This window comes from Arvicanthis niloticus, chromosome 14 (assembly GCF_011762505.2).
Source record: "Arvicanthis niloticus isolate mArvNil1 chromosome 14, mArvNil1.pat.X, whole genome shotgun sequence".
Classification (NCBI taxonomy): Eukaryota; Metazoa; Chordata; class Mammalia; order Rodentia; family Muridae; genus Arvicanthis; species Arvicanthis niloticus.
Window position 1 is genome coordinate 43,161,826 of NC_047671.1, and position 22,938 is coordinate 43,184,763.

Consider the following 22,938-nt stretch of genomic DNA (forward strand, 5'->3'; position numbering starts at 1 on the left):
AGGTCACAAATTTAAGAATGCTGGCAGCTAGAAGACACAAGACAACACATGCTTCCCCTGGAGCCTCCCATGGGAGCCCTGCCTTCTAGCCCCTCAATTTTGTCCCAGGGAAAGCCATTTCAAGGTGTCTGACCCCCAGAGCTATAAGATCATAGCCACGTGTTGCTTGAAGTCTTCAGAGCCTGGCCGTTGGTATTACAGCAAATGGAGACTAACATGGAGCCTGAACTTTAAGACTGTATTCTGTTTTCTTCAAGTAATTATGTCCTTGTCTGACTGCAATTGTATGCTTTAGGTATCATGTCTGGTGTTCTCAGAAACCAGCAGGAAAGATGGTAGAATTTCCACTATACAAATAAAGCACAAGTTGCAGAGGCCCTACATTACAAAGTTAGTGTTAAAGCTAGGATTCCATCTGGTTTCAATAATGCTGAGGTGTATTCTCTCTCTCTCTCTCTCTCTCTCTCTCTCTCTGTCTCTCTCTCTCTCCATATGCTGAATTTTAAATGATTTGAGATATAACTGATATTTTTGCTTCCTCCCTAGTTCATATATATAATATATATAATCTTATGTTCCCTAATTCATACACATACACACACACATGCTCATACACATAACCTTATGTTCAAGAAGAGGAAAACCAACCTTAGGCAAACATTGGTTTCTTGTCTCTCGTTTTCTCCTCATTGCCAACAGAGTCATCAGAGGGTCTCTTTTCCTGGGAGGGAAGCCTTCGCAAGTGCCATTTTTGGAGATATGCTAACAGATGACCCTTAGTTGGTATAGTAGCTCTTGCCTATAATCTCAGCATTTAGGACTCTGAGGTAGGAAGAAAGCAAATGTGAAGCCAGTCTACAACAAGACCCTGTGTCATAGACTAACAAGCATGTCTTGTCAGTCTATCTCAAGATATTGTTTTCATTATCATCCCATGAAAGTACCTGTTTAGGACCAGTGGGTGAATGACAGGGGTGTGTGGAACTGGGCCCCTTGTCACATGAAAAGTGCTATATCGGTCCTCTTCCTTTGTAGAGAATGATGGCCACAATGAACTGCCCTATAATTGTGCTCTGTCACTTTATGCAATCTGTCTAAACCTTTTTGCATTCTGTCTAGATACTTTTCACTCAAACAAAACCAAAACCAAAAAGAAGAGAAGGAAAGAAAGGAAGAAAGAAAGGAAGAAACAAAGAAAGAAAGAAAGAAAGAAAGAAAGAAAGAAAGAGAAAAAAGAAAAAAAAAGAAGAGCAAACACCCAATCATGTCTCACACTTGTTTACCCTGATTTACACACAGTGTGGCTCAGGAGTGAGGAGGTGTTAGGAAGGGACTCTACCACCAACACTAGGCCACTGGAGAGCCCTCTACCATCATCATCCTCACTGTCCTTGCTCTGTCACTCCTCTGTCCATTTGTCCTTCCTGGGTCCAGCTTTGGGCTTCTACAGAGAAAATATGTGGCCCAGAAGAAAGGCCTTCTGAGTGCCTGTGAATGCAGTGTTGTCCCAAGGCCCTGTTTGTCATGGTGACCACTGGTGTTCTTGGACAGACTGTGGCTACAGGAATTGATGAGGAACCCCTTATTATTCTCTGAAGGGACAGTAGGGAAGGAGAGCAGACAGGCCAAGGCTGGACTGATAGAACCTAGATGCCCAAATACAGGGGAGGTAGGGTCAGAAACATGATTCATAAGATAATGTGGACGCTGGTGGGGACAAGCCAAGTGTCCTCTCTTGACAGCTGATGACAGTAATAAATAGAAAGAAACCAGTAGCATGACAGATAAACAGCCTTCCCTTCTGCCTGTGACATTGGGGAAGTAAATGCCACAGCAGGTGACTGTCATTTTTTCACTTGATGGCTTCTGCTCATTTCACAGTTTTCAACCATCTGCAGAGGACAGGCCCTGCAGCCTGTGCAGACACCTGGCTATGCCATGCCCTCCTTATAATCTCTGTCACCCATGTCACAGGCCCTTGGCCTGGTCCTGAGGTTGGTATGTATATGATGAGAGGGCTGTGTTCAGAGAAACCTTTCTGCCTTTCTGCCCTGAGAATTCTGTGTGTGTGTGTGTGTGTGTGTGTGTGTGTGTGTGCGTGCGTGCTCGCGAACGTGCTCTTACCACTGTTCTTTGCCTGTGCAAGCCAGGAGACATTCTTCCTAAAGGAACAGCTGCTTGCCTCTGGTCACAGCTGTTTTCCAGTTCCAGATGCTATGATGTTGGACTATTGGATGTTCTATTGGCAGGACAGAGTCTATGTCTGCTGCTTACCCCACCTGGACTAGCTGTTATGTCAGTTTGGTTGGTTTTATCATCAGAAGAAAAGCAGACAGCTTATAGCTTTTCACTCTCTAGCCATGGTTCAGAAGTATTTCCCTTGTGGGTTTTGTTGTCTTTGCCTGTTTTGTTTTGTTTTGAATGTGCCTTAATCTCTAACCATTTCCCCATGGCATTCTGATTCTAAGAGGGTCTTCCAACACTTAAGTCCCACAGCCTTTCCTTTCTCTATGTGATCTGTTCTCTTCACCTTGCTGGTCAAAGAGCTAGGAGAACAATTGCCTGTTACCCCCACTCGCTGTCATCCTTCTCCGTAGGCCTGTTAGCCCTTAACAGAAACAAACCAAGTAGCTTGTCAAAGCCTTCATGACTTGGAAGAGCCTTGTTCCATCTCCTCAAGTTTATATCACCTCATCCAAACACAGTGGCATTAGAGCACCTTACAGTCTCAGTGTGACTAATCCTGTTACAGCTGCTACATGCTGGCTAGCTTAAGGCTTTATAGACACTTTAGCACATGTGCAGTTGCTAGTAACAGATTCAAGGTGGAGGGGTGATGGGCTGAAGGGGATGAGGCTGGATCCTGTAGGCTGTTGTCATTTCCTGAGTGCCCTATTAGACCAGTGTTCCAAGAGACCAGAGTGGCTGTTAAGATAACCTGTCTCCTGCAGGAACCCAACCGTGATGCTATGGGGATGCCTCTTTATGTGTGATGGCGCAATTAAGGCCATAGCTAGTAATAATCGAGTTACTGATTTTTTGACAGGGAATTTGACATCTATTCATGTCCTGAACACAAAGTGTTTCTGTTTTCAAATTGTGTAAGATGATCCTATCAAGGTGGAAGACCTCTGTGTTAGTCAGGTTTTCATTGCTGTGATAATACCTGAGGAAACCAATTCAGGGGTTCTTGATCTGGCTCACTATTTCAGACATTAGCTGGCCCCATTGTTACTTGGTCTTGATGAGACAGAACACTAAGAAGAGATGTTAGCTCATGGCAACAAAGGAGCTGGAGAGACAGGAAAGGACCAGGCAGATGTCCTACCCACCAAAGGCAAGCCCCAAGTTATTTCCCTTGAACAGTGCCTACATTCTGGTGATACATCCATCTATGAATGTATTGGATCCATTAGTGAAGTTACAACCAGTCATCTCTCCAAAATCTCATTGGCAACAGAGCCTTTAACACTGTGGTTCTCTAACTTCTTAATGCTGTAACCCTTTAATACAGTTCCCCATTCTGTGCTGACTCCCAACCATAAAATTATTTTCCTTGCTACTTCCTAACTGTAGTTTTGCTACAATTATGAGTTGTCTCAGGTGATGCTTGTGACAGGGTCATCTGACAACCCCTCACCCCTGGGGTTGGTCACGATGCACAAGTTGAGAACTGCTTCTTGAACACATGAGCCTTTGCAGGAGAATACTTAGATTTAAATTATGGAACAGTCCCTCGGCACTTTGGAACCAGCTGCTTATGTGTTTCATGTATTCTTCGGGAATTTATAAGGCAGTACAACATAGTCAGTGGATGTAGGGCTCAGAGTTACCTGCTTCTAAGTCAGTCAGAGGGATCTCGGATGATCTGTCTAGTTAACTTCTCTGACTAGTTGTCCTGAGCTCAACAGTCAACAGGCTTTGATAATCTAGAATGGCCATCCCTGTCAACTGTCAACTGGTCCTTCTAACCACTTCTCTTCTGTGTAAAAGTAAAATAAATGAGCATTTCAAGGCTTTTGGAGGTCAAGGAGGTGGTCTCCAGTTAGTCTTTCACCAAGTACAATGGAAGGCCTCTGAGCTGTTGTTGTACCAAGGTGAGGTCCCTGGTGGTCCTTGGGTTAATGTTAGATTGTTACGTGAAGGTTGGTTTGATGTTTCTTGAGCTAGAAGACATGACAATTTGTGCTGAATGTTTCTTTTGCCTTGCTGGATGCTTCTGCAGCTTTGTGTAACACATTCATTATATCTCTGTCTCTATCTATCTATCTATCTATCTATCTATCTATCTATCTATCTCAGCCTAGTGGACATGACAAGCCTCATGTCTTGGAAGGGATCCTCTCTTAAGGCCTTACCTTCAAAAGCCTTCCTTGCATGGAGTTTATCTTTGTCCAATGAACAACATGGATTTCCTTTCTCACATTTATCTGTTTTTACATATCCATTGCTCATCTGTTTTAACACCTGAACTATTCTTTGGTCTGCTTTTATAGTTAAGTGAGCTTGGAATTGGCCTGAGCAAAAGGCTTTTGAGGTAGTAGGTGTTGGTTTCTGTCTCTTCCACTAGCCAGTCCTATGGCCCTGGGCACATGACTCAGCTTTTGACTCAGTCACCTCCTACTTACAAGAGTGTGATGTTTAAAAGGGACATGTGAACTTGTGCTTCATTGCAGATAACATCAGATGGCTTTTCATGCCATAACCCTCTGTAAGATATTTGTCACTTGATTTCCTCTCATCCCTGTTGTGTTTTATGGGGAGGGGGAGGGGAGGGGGAGGGGGAGAGAGGGGGAGGGGGAGGGGGAGGGGGAGGGGGAGGGGGAGGGGGGAGTAGTTCTAATGCACCTAGCTCCTACCTCATACTTGGTAGTAGGAGACTCAAGCTGTTGCTAGGTTGGGCAGAGCCTAGAGAAATTGCTATTGCTACCTCTGCTTTGATGTTGTTTGTAATGCATACTTCCTTAGTGAATATGCAAATGTAAATCCTGTGTCCTCTTGAAATTTACTTACTACACAAGGTCAACACTACAGCCATGCCCCTGTAGCCTGTGGTCATCCTTAGGAGCTGTGTGTATTCTAACTGTGTGTAAAATAGTCTGGTAGGGCCTGAAGTTGTGGTTCTTGTTACCTACTACCTAGAGTGCTTCAGACAATTTGAGTTCGTTTTGATAAACAGAAGAATTTAGTTCGTTCTCTAGCCCTTGTCCTATAAAGCTTGGCCACACCCAGGTGTGGCTACCAGGAATTTGTAGCAGCTGTGGGGAGGCTTGCAGATAACATGACCAAGCTGCCACTGATTCTGGCTCTATTTGTTATTTCAGCTCCCATCTGAGGCCCAGACCTCTTTGGCGCTAAATAATGCATGGCCCCTTTTATATCCCATCTCAAAGCTGGGGCTGGGAGGCTCCTTTATGGCTTGCTTTCCTTACTCCTGCTTGCACATTCTATGGAATGATAATGGGGGGGGGGTGTCACACTGCAGGAGGGTCACATACCAGACCTGCTGATGGTCCTCTTGCTAACTAACATCTAAGAATGTAGAAAAATTTAGAAGGGCTGCTGCATATGGCAGGATGCCCTAATTTAGTGTGGCTTAACAATAATTTCTCCTTGAGAAAGAACTCATCTGGTTTTTGAGGGGGGCGGGGGGGCGTGGGTCAGTAATAGGTGTACATGTATGTTTTTGTTAGTGTGTTCTATTACTGTCTTTTTACCAAAATTTGGGAGTCCTAGGACATGGAACCCTTCCCTGACTAACCCATGAAATATGCTGGGTTTCTTTGATCCTCAAAACAGCTAGTGATTGGAGGATTTTTTTTTTCTTCATCTTTAGTGGCAAATCCGCAGTGGCAGTACCTTATAACGAAACAGAAGAATTCCCAGGGTCCCAGAGCCAGGACAAAGTAATTTAGTGACGAGTCCTGCTTTACATGGATTCAGAAGCCATGCTTTTGACCACCCCACAATGTATGCTTTCTTATTTGTGGTATTACCACAGTTTGAGGTTTTTGTTTTGCTTTTTAAGTTTTAAAATATAGAAACTTATGGCTGGGAAGATGGCCCAGTGACTAAAGAGCATGTTCTGCTCTTCTACAGGACCTGAGAAAGAGTTCTCAACATCTCTGTTTGGCTGCTGACAACTGCCTATATTTCTAGCTCCAGGGAATGGTACACCCTCTAATGATACCTGCATTCATGTGTACACATCCAGACACAAATACACATAAAGTAAAAAAATAATAAAAAAAAAAACTATCCTTAAAATACAGGAGTTTTTTTTTATTATTATTTTTTTAAAGGCTATCTAATTTCAGTAAGGAGACTTCAGAGTCAGCTATGAGACGGAGATGATGTTGCTAGTGACCTTGACAGATACGTAGGGATAGAAAGGTTTGGCTTTAATATCAGCAGGAGTAGATGTGGCTGGGTAACTATACTTGAAAGGGAGAAGAAAGTCTAGCAGTGACGGGCAGGTGAGAAGTGGATTAGAATCCATAGGCAATAAATGTGCAAATACCATGGGATCAGGTGTTGAGGGGCATTTAAGATCCTATGTAGAGGCTAACACTTCTTAAAATTCCTCTAAAGCAGGGTTTCTTCGGGACTTCTGTCATGGGTCTGCCCTGTGTCCTTACTGTTGGGTGCCAGGCAGCCATGTCTCTAGCACCCTTTCTGTGCCTTGTATATTGAAACCAAGAATGTTTCACTATAGACCAAATGTTCCCTGGAAGGAACAAATAGACCCATGGTTGAGAACAACCGCCCCCAAATATAGCATGCTTAGAACCTTGCAACAAGTAGTGATGGCCATAGTGACCCTCTAAAGGGCGTGTAACCATGGTAACCAGGACCTAGTGCTTTTCTCTTGAGAGCTGCATATATTTTCTACTTTTTTCACCAGTTTATCAAGTGTTGGTCTTAAATATTAAATTTTTATTTACATCATGTAAATGTAGACAGGAGACCTAGCTCCTTGTCTGGAATGCCTGATACCATAAACTCCATCCCCAGAACAATCAATCAATCAATCAATCAATTAGTTAAAGGCATCGCTGTAGGGCAGACTTTACACCTGCTAAGGCCTCATAGAACACCAGGCTTTTGATTTTGTTTAAAAGGACATGGTGTTAATTAAGGAAGATGAGGGCAGTGGCCAAAGGAAGAAGCCACCTTCATTGCTAATCCAGTGTCGGACACCATGTCTGATAAAGGTTTGGGGCTGCCAGAGTTCAGGTTGCTTAAAGACATTTTTGGAACCCAGTTTAATGTTAAATTCATTCATATTTAACACAGTCTCCAGTGGGTAGACAAGGCTGTCAGGCAAACAAAGCAAGGTTGGTCAGTCGCCTCCTGAGCCTCATTAATCATGCTTTCTGAGAGTTTTATTGGCACATACTCTGAAATCCAGTACACTGTCTGGACTGCCCTTGGTTTAAGAAGCAGCCAAGGTACAGAAACTGAACCATTTGAAGTAAGATAGAGTCAGGTCACTAGTCACGAGAATCTATTTTGGGGACCCCCTCCCCCCCAACACACAACCTGAGTATCTGTAGCTCCCATCAAACCTAAGCACTGGGTTTACACATTGCTGGCCACTCTGTCAGCTCTTCCTTGCAGAGCAAAAGAAGTCTATTCCTTGATTTTGATTCTCCTGAGTGCACTTATTAGTCATTTTAAAAAATGGGATTCTCAGCCTTCAAACTGTCTCTAGATGTCCAGAGCTCAGGCAGCAGAGCCCCACCCTTGCCACTAGCCCCACCCCCTGCCACTAGCCCCACCCCCTGCCACTAGCCCCACCTCCTGCCACTAGCCCCAGCTTAATTCGGAATGAACTTAGTGTGAACTAGAATTCTTAAATCTTGTTGATATGTTCTACTGTTGAACCATATTTCTTTCTTGGCCTTGCAGTAAATTATTTTAGCATGCTTGGAGATGTCAGCAACTCCTGCTCAACTGAAGTCGGTAAACTGTTAGTTCCTCTACGTGGTCCGAGATTGGTGCAGAGCTGTAAAATTTTGGAATCCTAACACTAGACTATTTGGGATGTCAAACAAACTGGATGGTCTCTTCTCGGGGACCTTTCTTTGGGGGTCAAGTCTGTGATCACAGAAGGGTCCTTTTTGCTGTTAGAGCCATGCGTTATTTTCTGCAGGTCTATGGAGCTATTTTCTCCAGCCTTCCCAGAATCCCTAGTATCCCAGAGAACAAAAGCCTCATCTTGGAGACAGCGTACAGTCCGGGATTCGGTGTAGATGAAATCAGCCCCATTTCATGTCCTCCTCATAAAAATGAGGTCTCAGCCACACGGAGAGGCTGTGGTTTTCAGGCCCAAGATTTGTCTCAGGCTGGTAATATGGGAAGGTGTGTGGTTGCTGGGTCTTTCCTGGCTCTTTCTTTCACAGAAGAACTTTCAGCTAAAGAGCCTAGGGGATAAGGTTTGGGTTTGCACCTGGGTAGAGGCTCTGACAGTGGTATTTTCTTTGTTTTAGTGTTACTATCAGGATAACATTGACTCCTTTATATAACAATAACATTGTTGGCCTGTCTGCCTTGATTCTTGGTAGAGAATTCTAGAGTTGGATGACTGAGTTGTAACTGTCAGTTGACTATTCTGTCAGTGTTAGCTAAAGGTTTTATACAAAAGTTGTCTTTGGGACTTCCATACATACTTGCCTCATACCTGGCTGTCTCTTCTTTGGTTTTATTTCACTAAAAGCCTTGTGACCCTCAATCTCTACATGGTTATAGAAACTCAATAGTTAGGAAAACCATGTACCACTAAATCACTAAAATAAAGTTTTATAACTTGGAGTAAATTTTCTTTCATATTCTTTGGAACCAATCCAGGAAAAGAAACTCTTGTTTCTCAGGAAACAAACAAAACAAAAAACCAACAAGATGGTTAAATTTGCAAGGAGGGTGTGGAAATTTTAAAATCTCACACCATACCTTTCTAAAAACAATCTTAGAAATGTAACAGTGAGTTAAGAAACTGGATTACCCTCCCCCCACCCCAATTGTAGTCTGGGTAAATTACTGATTGTATCCAGATCTATTTCTACAAATGCATGGTGCTAATAAGTGAAGAAATACTATGTTAAGAGCAAACTGTAGCATTATGAGATTTTATGTCTTCAGAAGACCATTCAAAAATTTAATCCAGCAGTCTCCTCCTGTGGAGGGGTACAGATGGACTTTGACACTGCTGAAGATGAGTTGAGACTTGTAAAGATGGAATCGAGACAGGGGGCAAGGGAGTGTGGAAACATCTTGAATAACTCATCTCCTGCCGTTCCTCGTTCCTCGTGGTTCTAGCTTCCTGATAGTCCTATCTGCCTGGACTCTTCTTGGACCTCTGTGCTTTCAAGGTGGGGATTTTTAAACTTCACACTTCTCCAGATGTAGGTCTAGCTCCAGGAAGGTCATACTCTGGTGGGCAGTACGGAAGGTAGTATTCCTACCCACACAGCTATGGCTAGATTATAATTTGTGGCTGCAGATGAATGTACCTCTTCAAGCTGGTTCAGTGCTAAAGCCCTGTGGGGAGCTCAGGCCCCTCCTATGGGCAAAGAGGGGCCATTTACTGTATGCTACTAACATTTTACTAGGGACATAACATCAATTCTACACTTCTTTCTTTTGAGATAGGAAAGAACTTTCTGAAGGATGGTCTGACAGGTCCTTTCTGACCTGGCACCTAAAGGAAGAAGAAGAAGATCTGCCTCAAGGAAAAAGCTGGAATTTAGAGAATGGCATTAGGGAAGAAAATGTTCTCTGCCTCTTCTCCCAGCTTAAATGTTTCCAAGTTCTGTGAATTAGTGCTCTTCTCTCAGGAGTGTGAAGATCTGCACTTTGGCTCACCTTCTAAATCAATACGAGTAAGGAGCAGATGGTCTGCTGAGAGGCCCAGAGCACCATCTGCAAAGACCCATCATCCAGCAGTTGTGTACCCTGGGTAAATCATTCAGAGCTTTCATTTAAGCTCTTCTGCACACCTGGACACTCCTCCCCCACACCCCCATCTCTCATTCTCCCTACCTGTTGAAATCCAGCTTCCAAGCTCATTTCTAAGAAAAACCTTCTTAAATCATCTCCAGTGGGCACTGCATCCATCTCTCCTGTGCTTCCTTTGGCAAGCTGTTGAGCCTTTGCTGACCACATGCACCAAACTGAAAGAAGGAAACCTAGGAGTTCACCATCAGGTGTAGAGATTAGCATGTGTCTTAGGGTTTTTATTGCTGTAACACAACACCATGACTAAAAAGCAAGTTGGGGTGGAAAGGGTTTATTCTGCTTACACCTCTACATTGCTGTTCATCAGAGAAGGAGATCAGGGCAGGAACTGAAGCAGGGCTGGAACCTGGAGGCAGGAGATGATGCAGAGACAAAGGAGGGATACTTTTTACTCACTTGCTCCATGTGGCTTGCTCAGTCTGCTTTCTTATAGAATCCAGAACCACCAGCCTAGGGATGGTACCACTCACAATAGCCTGAGCCCTCCCACATCAGTCACTAATTAGCAAAATGCCTTACCTATGGACCTTATGGAGGCATTTGCTCATTTGAGGTTCCATCCCTTCAGATAACTCCAGTTTGTATAAAGATGACATAAGACTAGCCAGGTCAGCATGACCCCCCTCCCTTTTATTGATTGCATAATGTAGGGAGTTACAGTTGTTTCAGATTTCCATGTAAGTGTTTTATACAGTTTTTTTTTTTTTTTTTTTTTGAGATCTTGTCTTGAAATTAGGACACTGTCTTAGTTTTTTACCTCCATCAATTGCAGAATGCCTATTCCTCTATAAATACTTGATAAGTATATTTTGAATTAGTATGTCACTTACCATCAAGTTAGCAAAAGATAATGTGTGTGGGTGTGGGTGTGGGTGTGTCATTTTCCACTCTATGATACTAGGCCTGGCTCAAGTACTATAATAGAACAACAAGCTGGCAGAGGTCACCCTGTGAGTTTTCAATGAGAAGACAGCATAGTGTATGAAATACAGATCAGGCTGCTCTCTTTCTTAAAACTAGTCCCCCCCTTCTGTAGAACCTAAATCCACAGGTAAGGAATAACCCACACTGAGCTGACAGGAGGAGGGCACATCTCTGTCTTGTTTCTGCCACAGAGCCTATGTGAGGAGGAGCAGAGGCTGCTGCTGAGCCAACAGCACAGCTGACAAGGGGCTCAGAATGTGGGCCACAGCCACCGTCAATGGATGTAGAGCCTTTTATCTTTCATTTTGGCTTGGGAGACTTGACTTTTACATTTGAAGAAGGCATCTACCCAGACCAATGAGTTTTAATTGTGATTTGCCTTTTGAGAGTACATGCTGCAAGCTGAGTTCCTCATATTTGTTAGCTATGTTAACTGTTTCCATTGGTTTATAAACATTGATGCAATTCAGTGAATTCCCCTGGATCCATTTCATCTTATATCTCAGAGAACTGAGGCTGGAGAAACAGAGTGAACTTTGACCCAACTTTTATGACAGTACTAGCTGAAGCTCCTGTACCTTCTCTCATTCTTGTTCAGTTTTACAGTCACAGATGTAAGCCAACAGTAGGAGAAATGAATTGTCTCAACTATGAGAATGTGGGTTTTTAAAGGCACTGCGGTATTGATGTAATCAGTTTGGCAAGTTGAAAGTTTTATTAGTTTGACTACATTATACATGACTTTTTGGAATGCTATCAGTATAAATTGCTAGCAGTGCAAATGATGCTTTACAAAGTAGAATCCTGAATTGGGGGTCAAGAAGGACATTAAATGACTTTACAACCTTATAATTTAATTTTTCTTGTTAAAAATGTAATTTGTAGCTATCATATCAAGGCTCTCTAAAGGAACAGGATGGACAGAGTATATATACATACCCTCCTGGGATTTACTAGGCTGTCTTATATGATAGGTTCATATATGCCCCAATTTCATGGGGTATTGAACTGGGATCAGAAGACCTGGAAGAGAGAACTGGAGGACAGGGGACACAAAGAACGAGTGGCTTGTCTATAGTCTGATCACACAGGGGTTATATACACATAGAAGCAGGCAGTATGTGAGGAAGGGGATGACACAGGAGCATAGGTGTTCTCAGGGGGAGTAAAGATATCTTCCAGAACAGGGTATCAGCTGGGTGAAGAAGCAGAGAACAGATCACTATGACGCTGTCTGTGACTCACTTGTTTCTTATCTAAGCTGGTACTATCCACCAAGGCTACCTATCCACAAGGTCTATGACTATCCAGGCCGGTAGTTTTCCACCAAGGCTTCCTGTTTACAAGATTTATATCTATCTGTTCTAAGGGCAGTGTTTTTCCACAAAGACCAAGACTTTGTGAGCAGTCATGTATGTCTAACTTAGGCTTATGGCTGATTTTAGGCCTTCAGTGTATAAGCAAGGCTGCTCCTGACACATATAATTCAACAATGGCTGTCTCACACAGGTGTCAACAAGAATCCAGTAGTTTTCCCACAGAGGTTGGATGTTGAAACAGTCCCAATCTGGAACTGATGTCCTGGAGCAGTGGTTCTCAACCTTTTTAATGCTGTGACCCTTTAACATAGCTCCTCATGTTGCGGTGATCTCTAACCAAAAATTATTTTTGTTCTTATTCCATAACTGTAATTTTGCTACTGTTATAAATTGTAATGCAAATATATTTTGGAGATACAGGGTCTGCAGCTGAGTTTCGACCTACAGGTTGAGAACCACTGTCCTAGATGATTCCTGTAGTCTATGTCTGGAGCCAGAATAAACTAAATGTAATGTCAGTGAAGGAATTCAGTAGCAATAGAGGTACATGGACTTGCCAATGAAAGCCAAAACAAACAAACAAAAAGCAAACGTTTGTTTCCTAAGCTGGGTAGTGTTAGCATTTGCCTCCAGTCCTCAGGCAAAGTTTGAAGCCAGCCTGGTATACAGAATGAGCTCTAGGACAGCCAGGGCTACACCGAGAAAACTTGTCTCAACAAAACAAGACAGAAATAAAGTTTTCTTCTTCCACATGTTCTTTTATCTGGGCTGTTGTCAGAAGGCGCCATCCCCATTTAGAGAGGGTCTCTCCACTTCAAATAACCTGAACAACAAATCCCACATAGAAATGCCCAGTGGCTTGCATCTGAGTAGATTGAAGATCCAGGCAAGCTGGCAACCATGATTAACAATCACACATAAAATCTTTCAAAAGTCATAAGAATATTAAAAGAAAAACTAGCTGGGATCTCTCATTGACATATACTTAATGCTTTAACAGTTTATTGTATAGAGAAAAATTGATCCTCTTTATGCTGCAGAATCCTAACGTGTAAGCATGTATATATTCTTTTCTTGTAAGGAAAGCTGAAATTTATCATGAGCGCTTTTTTTCACTGGAGATAGGGGAGCTTGTCACCTAGCTGATCATGGTACATATCTGTAGCTTAAAGTTGAAGAAAGAGTGAGTTCTTTCTTTAACCTAGATGACTATTCCTCTCACCATCTACCTCAGTCTCACCAAAGAAGCCAGATCAGGGTTGAAAGTAGAGGTATTAGGAGAAGGGGAGAGACGAAAGTGCTGCCAGTGAGCAGTAAAGCAGAGTTTCACAAGTGGGTTCCCTTTGCAACACATTCTATTCATTTGAACCATGTTGTATTTATTTTGCTACATTGGATTCTGAGCTGGAAGAACCAATTTGAACACTTGAAATGTGTGATGTTGTTAAATTGAAAGCATGGGAGACAGAACAACAATAACAGCAGCTGCTCATAGAGGTAACGCTGGAGGAGCTAGGATTTGACATGCAAAGCCCTACTTTTTGTCCAAGGGGATGGGCCTCTGGTTGATGCTCTCCAATTTTTTCGCTCCACAAAACGCGCAGTTTCTAATAGAGGTATTGATGTTTGTCCGCAAATCCCAAACTGGAGTGCATGTATTTGTGTGCAATTGATTAGTAAATAAGATTTCCTTTGATTTTCCTCTCTGAGGAGGGACAGGGCGAGCCAGTCACTTCTGAGCGCCAAGCTCTGTCTTGAAATGGTTCTCCCGGTTTCCAGTAGCCAGCATACTTGCCTCTAACAGCATTTGAGAAGACAAATGCTCCTGTGCTAGGCTGCAAATGGATTAAAGCCATGCTGATCCTCATCTGTCAGAACAATTAACATGAGGGAAACACTTGCCCTACTTACAGCAGATGGGGGAGGGGAGGACGGGGAGCTCCATGGTGTCGCTTATAAGATTAATGTGGCCCATAGGGCAGCAGAGAGCACTGGATTTATTTTCTGAGCATTACATGGATTTACAGGGATGACAGCAGCGGCTAAAAGCATGGACTGTGTTCCTAAAGGGTTTCTGTAGGGTCCTGAGTGAGACCTGGAAGAAATGTGACTGGGGTGTCTGGGGGTGCATGAGAGAAGGCTAGCATTTCTAACTGTAAAGCAGGACCTATCGACCACTTTGTGTTCTCCTCACATTTAAGCCCTGTTGAATTCAAGGCTTAACAGAAACCTGACTTCGTCGAGGTTGTATAAATATTATTATAAGAGTTTCATGAAATAAGTGGAAAAGAAAGAGGTGGCTTCAATCACTTTGAAACCACAGCTCTGTTTGGAGAAGGGCTCTAAACCTGCTTGGATTCCATTAGAGATGGCTTTGTGCTGTGGGGTACAGGGAAAGGAAAACAGAATGCAGCAATTAAGGAGGAGCTATCTAGAAGGGTTTTATTGTTCCCTGATAAGAGTGGCATGAGAGAATATGGAAGTTAATACCACAGTATACAAGACAGGCTGCGTGACACTATTTACCAGAGTGCTGGATCAAATTTTAATTATGAGAAGCCTAGAGAGGAAGGAAGCCAGCTGTTGGCAGAGGTATAGCCATCACTGCAAGGAACAGACTTGGGGGTAAGGAGGAAATACTCATTTAGTGAGCAGTTACGGCAGAATGGTTTGTGAAATTGTTTTTCAGATATCCTTCCTGAAGAGACCCTCATGGGTACGTTGTCTACCCTGGGGCTCTCTTTTTCCATACTTTTTGTCGTCTCTTGGTTTTCAAAGTTCTCCATTGTCCCCCACCATGGCTTTGGTGTTTGAATTAGACATTTAACCAGTTTTCTGGAAAATCTTTGGCACTGTCAGAAATCCCATGACCCTAGGCTACTTGTTTCTGAACCAGATCAGCAGATAGGGAGAGGCTTTGAGCATCAAGAACACATGCAGAAGGGGTTTTCCACAGAGTACCCCCACACATTCTGCTCAGCTGCCTCTCTTCCTCCTGAGTCTCCCCTCTCAGCTCACCTCCTATATAGTTCTCTTTGTCTACCCAGTGCATGGTTTGCTTTGAAAACCTCACTTCTGCTTCTCTCTATGTTAGCAGCTGTTGGGACAGTTATTTATATGTATCCCCAGTATGGTTTTGTTGTTGTTGTTTGTTTTTTTTTATTTTTTTATTTTTTAAATTCTTTCAAATGTCGAGGAAGTCTTAGATAAGGGGTGAAAAGAGTCCGACCTAATTTGCAAACAAGGAAAGCATATTTATGCTTTTGATACTGATATTGCATTTGAATGGATATTGCAGGACATTTTAAAATTGGTGGAGATTAGAAGCAACTTCAACTCGATTGCAGGCACTTTTAGTATATAAACTTGATTGCGTTTGCTTAGCCATTAGGACAATAATAGGAAGTCTATGTGCTCACTTGGGATAATCCATACAAAACCCCACTAACTTAATAAAACACACATATTATGATAATAGCCTCTTAAAGAAAAGCCAACATGTAAGTTAAACACATTGAACAGATCAGGGAGACATCTAACAGTCATTACAATCTTGATTTTTTTTCCATGTGTGATCCCCTTAAAGGAGGTGATTTTAGTGGAGAAAATTGTTTACTGTTAATAATGGCTAACAACTGTCTACAGAACGGAATTGCTGGTTTCGACATTGCCAGTTGTTTTCCAATCCGATGGCTGAGGTCTGTGAGTAACTATCAAGGCCTCGCTTTTCCATCTTTGTATCTGTGAAGGATCTGGAGGATGATTTCCTAACCATCGATGAAAGTCCACATTGTGTAATAGTGCAAATAGCATGGTAACCTCCACAATGCTTGGTTTGGCTTTTCATAGTTACCACTGCAGAGGGATTGATTGGTGCTAATCTTTAACTCGAATGAATCCATTCAGTGCCTGCTTTCTGGTAGGTAGAGTGCTGGGTGCTCTAGAAGCAATCAGACACAATTGTTCATCCTAAGGAGTTAACAGACCAAGTGCAGAAGGCTCAACTCAAGAAGCAAGACCATAGAGACACTGTGAGTCAAAGCATGGTGGAAAGCAAAGGGTTTCTGGTAGAGATCAGCAAGCATCAGCGGCAGGGAGGGAGGCTGCATTTAGACCCTGTTGAAGAATTTAAACTCCCATCTGAAGGTAACCACTGGAAAGTAGTAGTTGTTTCTATTTCTCTTTTAGTGAGTGAGGGATATACTTAGAATTGTATCACAGTGTTCACTTTGCTTTGGAGAACAAACAGTTGACAGTGAAGGCTGGAAGCAGGAAGCCAGTTTTAAACCCCATTGCCTTGATCCAGGAAAGCAGTGGTCCCTCAGCAAGCATGGTAATGGTGGGCATGCAGAGCGGACTGTTTCCAGAAAGATTTCTGAGGCGAGAATAACAGAAATTAATACAAATGAAAGTTATGGAGGAAGAATTTGGAAAGGACCCCGAGCCCCTGACTTAGGCAAATGGTCCTGTTCTACTCGGTTCTTGGCCTTATTTCTTGATCCAATTAAACTGGATGACTGACCATCAATCTGGTGCATGTGTGGGGTGGTGAGCTTGCAAGGTAAGAAGGCAAGCTGAGTTTAGGGGGTGTGGAGTCTGTTTTTCTGGTAAGCCACTGGATACATGGTCCTGGAGCACAGGGGAGCTGACCCTTGTCCATGTTGATTTTGGAGATCAGTGTCTCATTCCTATGTGTTGGGGAATATTCTAGAGCTTAAGTAATAAATGCCTTTGGTTTTAACAATTATGCTGGCAAAAATGGTCTTTGAGTTCCCAAGTGCTGGCCTCACAGAAGTAAGTTTGTAAAGCTGGGTAGGAGTGGAGACTGTTCGCCTGTCAGTACAGTCCAGCCTGCTATAGCCTGATCTAGTGTGCTAACCCCTTCTGTTTTCTGGAGGCATTTTGGTTTACAGGGAGAGGGCATTTGGGGATGATTTCTCAGGGAGGAATTTAAAGCAAAACTACTTACAATAAACTTTATCTTTCATTTTCTTTCTTTCCCTTTCTTTCTGTGATTAGCCTGTTGAAAATTAGCATAGGATATAACTATCAAAAGTTGAGGGAAAAGTGGTTTTGTTCCATATGGTTGTGATCAGGGGCCATAAAGTTGGGCCTGTTTAAAATAATGGTATTCAAATATTTTCTTTTTTTTAAAAAAGAATTTGTTTTATCTTTAATTATGTGTATATTCAGGGTGTGTTTGTGTGTGTGTTTGTGTGTGTAGGGGTGTGGTACAATCATGTGAGGGCAAGTGCCCTAGGAGATCAGAGATATTGATTGGGTTTCTCCAAAACTGGAGTCACAGGTGGTTGAGAGTAGAAGATGGGCCCTGAACTGGGATCCTCTGGAAAAACAGCACACTCTTAACTGACCCACCTCTCTGGCCCCTCAAACTTTCTTCTTTTTAAATCTAGATCTGTGGTGACCACACACTAAATTAATTTCAAAATCCAGTCATGGCCTGTGACCTATAGGTTGAAAAACATTCCTGAAAACCACTCTAGGGGACAGAGCATTTGGGCATGATCCTTATTTCTTTCTGAAAGCAAAATACAATTTTACGTATTTTTAACAATGCCATGTGATTGATCGCTAATTAATCTCCTTCCAGCAAATTTGCAGCCACAGACAAATCTCACACAGCCTCCTGCCCGGGGTTTGGAACTAGTCAAACAAGGCTTTCAGAATTGTCACCTCTGTATCATCATCTTTATTTTCTGTCACTGTTTTCCTCCAGTTTGAGTAGCTAATTGAACATTTACTACAGTGATCTAATTTGCATTTTCCCTGTCAAATGTGCCATTCTGTGAATAGCTAAATTAACTTAGTCTTCCTGGAATATACCCAAATGCTGAGAACCATTTAGGATCTTTCAAACAGATTTGGTCTATTAGCTCTGTCCTGAGATAAGCAGAATAAATAAGTCCCTGCAATCAAAGGGAAGCTAATTGTAGTACCTCTCTCCAGCTTTGAGTCATCAAAGCTTGGCTGTCTCAAGCATGCCCTAATGGGGCTCATGATTTTGTTTGTTCTGTGTCTGATAATTCTTAGTTCAGTTTACATTTGTACTGTTAATATTCATTTTACAAAATTTGTTGACATGCCTATTCATTTTCAAGAATAATAATTCATTAGCTTTTCCTTTCCAGGACAAATCTATGCATGCCCTCCGTAACAAGTCAAACAACTCAGGAGTCAGGGAACAAGACTGTGGTTCTCTTGCACACTGGTCCCCATCTCCTCCTTAATGAGGATTGATAGCTTAGTTCTTATTAGTTGATGTTTTCCAATACCAATCTAAGCTCACACAATATAGGTATTTATGTATGTGATAAACATTTTTATGAATATTAAACCAGACTGTATATTCAAAACTTAAAATGGAAAACCAAACTGGCTTTCTCTCCAAAATGTCCAGAAGATACTATTCTTTTTTCAGTCATAAAATATAAATATGCCAGTATATTCATTCAGTTTATTATACGTAGACTTTAGCAAATTTTATATTTAGTTAATTTATTTTCTGTTATTCTAGTGCTATGATAAACACTTTTGGAAATGGGTCCTATTATAGCAAGAAAACTGGTGGGTCTAATGTAGAGCTATTTAGGTGTCAAGTACTGGTAATCTATACCAACAGTCTGGGCACAGCTCACCATGACTCCTTCCAGGTTTTACCAACAGGCTGGTATTTATTAATTAAGTTCCTTCAGAAAGGGGCTAGGAAACAGATAGGTCCGGAACATTATTATCTCAGCAAACTTTTTTTATATTGTCTCTTCTCTGCTGTTGTCCATTAAATGTTTTTGATCAGTCTTAATACTTGTATGTGTGTGCACACATACAGATCCATACATATGTGTTTCCTTGCAAAGTGGGCTAGACTAGGCACCCAGCGAGTTCCAGTGATTCACTTTGCCACCACTGACAATTCAAGTGCTTGGCACTATTCCCGGCTCTTTCCAATGTGAGTTCAGGGGAACTTTATCCTCTGAGCCATCTCCCCATTCTTTCCTCACCACTTTGGAAAGCAGCCTATTCTCCATCATGGCAGCATCAGTGAATCTTCTTGACACATTCTGCTGTTTTCAGCCCTGGATTTCTCAGTGTTGCTTTGGTTCACCTGAATCTTCTACACTGTTAGCTTCCACCTTCTTGTGCCTTCCTTTTTCTATTGTTATCACTTGGGAACATAGGGTTGATTATAAACTAGTCAACATTGGCTGCTAAGGGTATCCTGTTTGGTCCTGCCACCTTTGCTCAGATTACATGTACCATGGGCACTTAGAATGTCAGTTGTGACTGTTGTTGCTTTTGTGGAATAAACATACCAAATAAGACAAATGTTCTAGACCCTGGATTTCAATTATTCAGTGATGTTCACTCAATAATGAATCCGCTAGTCCAGCTGCTAAGAAAAAGTACGCTGAAGAGCAAAGGGGTTATAATGTTGTCCTTAAGAATTTGCCCTTGGGTTAAAAAAAGGGTCTATTGTAAATGAGTTATATATTCTAGCTAGCCAGTATAAAAGACATGAGATCCTGGCATTTTACTTACAAGCTATTAGCCTAGATTTGGAAGGTTGTGAGCTATTATAACTTATATCTCAGCCATGACTCTTGAGTCTCGCCTGGATTATTTCTGCTCCATTAGTCCGTCCTCAGGGAGCACTTCTCCAGCCATGTGCTCCTGTTCCATCTTCTCTCATGGTGGCCTCCTCCTCCTCCTGCTCCTCCTTCTACTTGTTCTTTCTCCTCCTCCTTTGCCCCCTTCATCTCCTTCTCCTCTTCTTCCTCTTCCTTTCCTTCTCCTCCTCCTTTTTCTGGTCTCTCCTGAGACCCCTCACTTGATCCTCAAGTCTCATCTTTCTCTCTCTACTGTCCAGTCATAGGTTCAGTCTTTTATACTTTAAATTGGGGAGCAAGGTTTACACAACAAAGGTCAGTGTACATTTAGTATACACTCATCTGGAGGGTAACCAGATCTTGGGGTTTAGAATTTAGCATTTGTATACACAGTACCAGACCAATCCCCAACACTCTACAAAGATAATAGTGGTGTTAAGTAGAGTGTCCGTGTCGTTGCTTGGGATTTGGTCTCACTCACGAACATACTGATTATGGCAGTAAGAGTGAAAGCATTGTGGCATCACATTCCCAAGCCTTTATAGGATTAAATATCCTTCATGATGATTTTATGTTCATCAGGAAGAATAGACAAATAGTTCAAATATTGTTGGAAGACAAAGGTGAAATTTTACATGACAGTAAACATAATACTGTTATTTGAAGCAATGTTTTTGGAGCTGAGTGTAGTAGCTTACATTTGTAATGTCAGACTTGGGAAAGAGAGATGGGAAGATTGTCATGAGTTTACAGCCAGTCTAGGTTGTAGGAGTGAAACACTATGTTGAACAAACCAAAATAGAAGGAGGGAGGGGTAAATAACACAAGGTATTTAGCTGTAATTATTCAGCAGTACTAGGATGAACATAAGGCAACAAAGGGAAGTATATAATTAACATATGTAATGAAATTTTAGGTAATTTAAAAGCTTTGAAAATTGACTATATTTTAAAAAATCACACTAAAGAAAATCTGTTTATCTGATCTAAGCTTAAAATAATTTCCTAAATAAAAGAAATCAGAGTAAAATGCATACATTTAAAGATATATAGAGACAATACAAAAATACAAAACAACAGTTCTAAAATCCCTGCATAAGTCAAAGGATGAAAAGCCAACTGTGGGAAGACATTTGGAATATGTACAGTGGTCAGTAACTATACTTCATATGGTCACTTATAACACAGCGAGGGTACTAGCAATTTGCACCGTACCAAATGATCAGAAACCTTGAACAGATAAAAGCGCATGCTTACCAGATTTATATGACCTCTCTTAATCAAAGGGAACTACAGTGAATTGTCCTTTTGGAATCAAAGTGCTCCACCCCAAAGTGTTTGAACGATGCATGTAGAGTTCCTGGTATTAAGTAGAGGGCAGAGTGGAGAAATGCAAAGTGGGATAGTAGGGCAGTGCAGAGAGGTACTGGCTCCTCCTTCCTACTGTTCCTTTTAGGCAGGATCTCATGTAGCCTAGGCTGGCCTTAAATTTCCTATGTAGCCAAAGATTGCCTTAAACTCTTGGCCCTCTGCCTCTGTCTCCCGGATGCTGGAATTGCGGGTGAGCATCACCACACTCGGCTTTCTACAGTGCTGGAGACTGAACTCAGGGCTTGTGCTACCGAGACCAGGCCCACTACCAACTGAGCTGCAGCCTCGCTAAAACTTTCTGACGGAAGGATTTTATAAGAAGGGAAATTGTTCATTCTTCTAGTGATTGGCTTAATTAATTATTACCTAAGTTTTAGCACATCAGACACATTGAGTTAAGAGGAGCATTTGGCCATAAGTGGTTTCTTGTTTTTTGTAGCTTAGTTGGTTCTAGGCTGTTAGTTTCAGAGGTAGAAAAACTACACAATTTTCTACTACCATTGTAACAGAACAAGGGTGTTTCAACGGGGAAGCCATGTGTAAGACATAGTAAGAATTCCCTAGCTATATAGCTACAGGAAATAGCAACTTGAGGCCAAGCCCAGTGAAAAGGAGAATGAAACATACTAGAATGTAAACCTTACTTAGACTATTAAGTAATGTTAAGAAGTGAACAGTTGCCTGAATGCTTACTTGCATTGCTTGGTGGTCACAGGGGTAGAAGCTTGCTAGTATCTCTGAATGATGTCTCAAGTGTCCAAAAGGGACTTGATAAGTGTCTTATTGCTGTGAAAAGACACCATGATCATGGCAATTCTTATAAACTAAAACATTTCATTGGGCCTGGCTTACAGTTTCAGAAGGTTAGTCCATTATCATCATGGCAGGAAGCATGGCAACACACAGGCAGACATGGTGCTGGAGAAGGAACTGAAAGTTCTACATCCAGATTGACGGGCAGCAGGAAGAGTCCGTCCCTGGACCTGGCTTGGGCCCTTGAAACCTCAAAGCCTACCCCTAGTGACATACTTCCTCCAGCAAGGTCATACCTCCTAATGCCATTCTGTAAGCAAAATATCTGAGCCTATGGGGGCCATTTTCATTCGAACCAGCATAGTCAGTGTTAAGGCAAGTGCCTGCTTGTTTGAACTGAATAGTTTTCTCTTGGTATGAGCTGTCCATTGTAATGTTTCTATGGTCTTCTGTTCTTGAACTTGGAGACACAGTATTAGATATTCTCTCATAGGATTTTCCCCCCTTAGATTATAATTCTTTTCTTTCCCTAGTATTCAAACGGTTTCCCTATCTTACTTTTCAAGGTCACGATGCTGAGCTGATGACTGTACAAAGACTGTTATGGGTTACAAAGATGGGTTATGGGGCTAGGGAAGAGGAGGCCTTCCTCATCTGTAGGTTCCTGGGGCAGAGTAAATACCCAGCTTTAGGACTTCCATTGTGATAAGCAGACCAGATGTTGTTGAAGCTCTCTGTGCCTAGAAACCACACCGTGTCTGGAGAATACTTTCTTGTTCTTGTTATTGAGCAACCCAGTGACTACATGTGCAGTGATATGTGACACCGAGCCTCTCGTTTATGTTTCTACTTTGTGCTTATATGTGCATTTTGGTCTTCGTTGTCTGAATGCTCGATTGAAGTTTGATAAATTTGGGGGTAAAGATGCAA

General features: G+C 42.1%; 1 protein-coding gene across 6 annotated transcripts in view; it reads left to right on the forward strand.

The window, feature by feature from the left end:
• Positions 1 to 22,938, forward strand: part of Mcc (MCC regulator of Wnt signaling pathway) — a 357,943-nt gene that overhangs the window by 221,741 nt on the left and 113,264 nt on the right. The window contains exon 1 of one of the 6 annotated variants that reach the window (XM_076912701.1): positions 16,126 to 16,179. The exons of 4 other annotated variants lie outside the window; for them this stretch is intronic. In XM_076912701.1, the coding sequence (XP_076768816.1) occupies positions 16,153 to 16,179 (27 nt within the window). In that variant the 5' untranslated portion in view covers positions 16,126 to 16,152. Of the gene's footprint in view, positions 1 to 16,125; positions 16,292 to 22,938 lie in introns of those variants that run through there. One more of the 6 variants, XM_076912702.1, reaches the window with a different exon arrangement.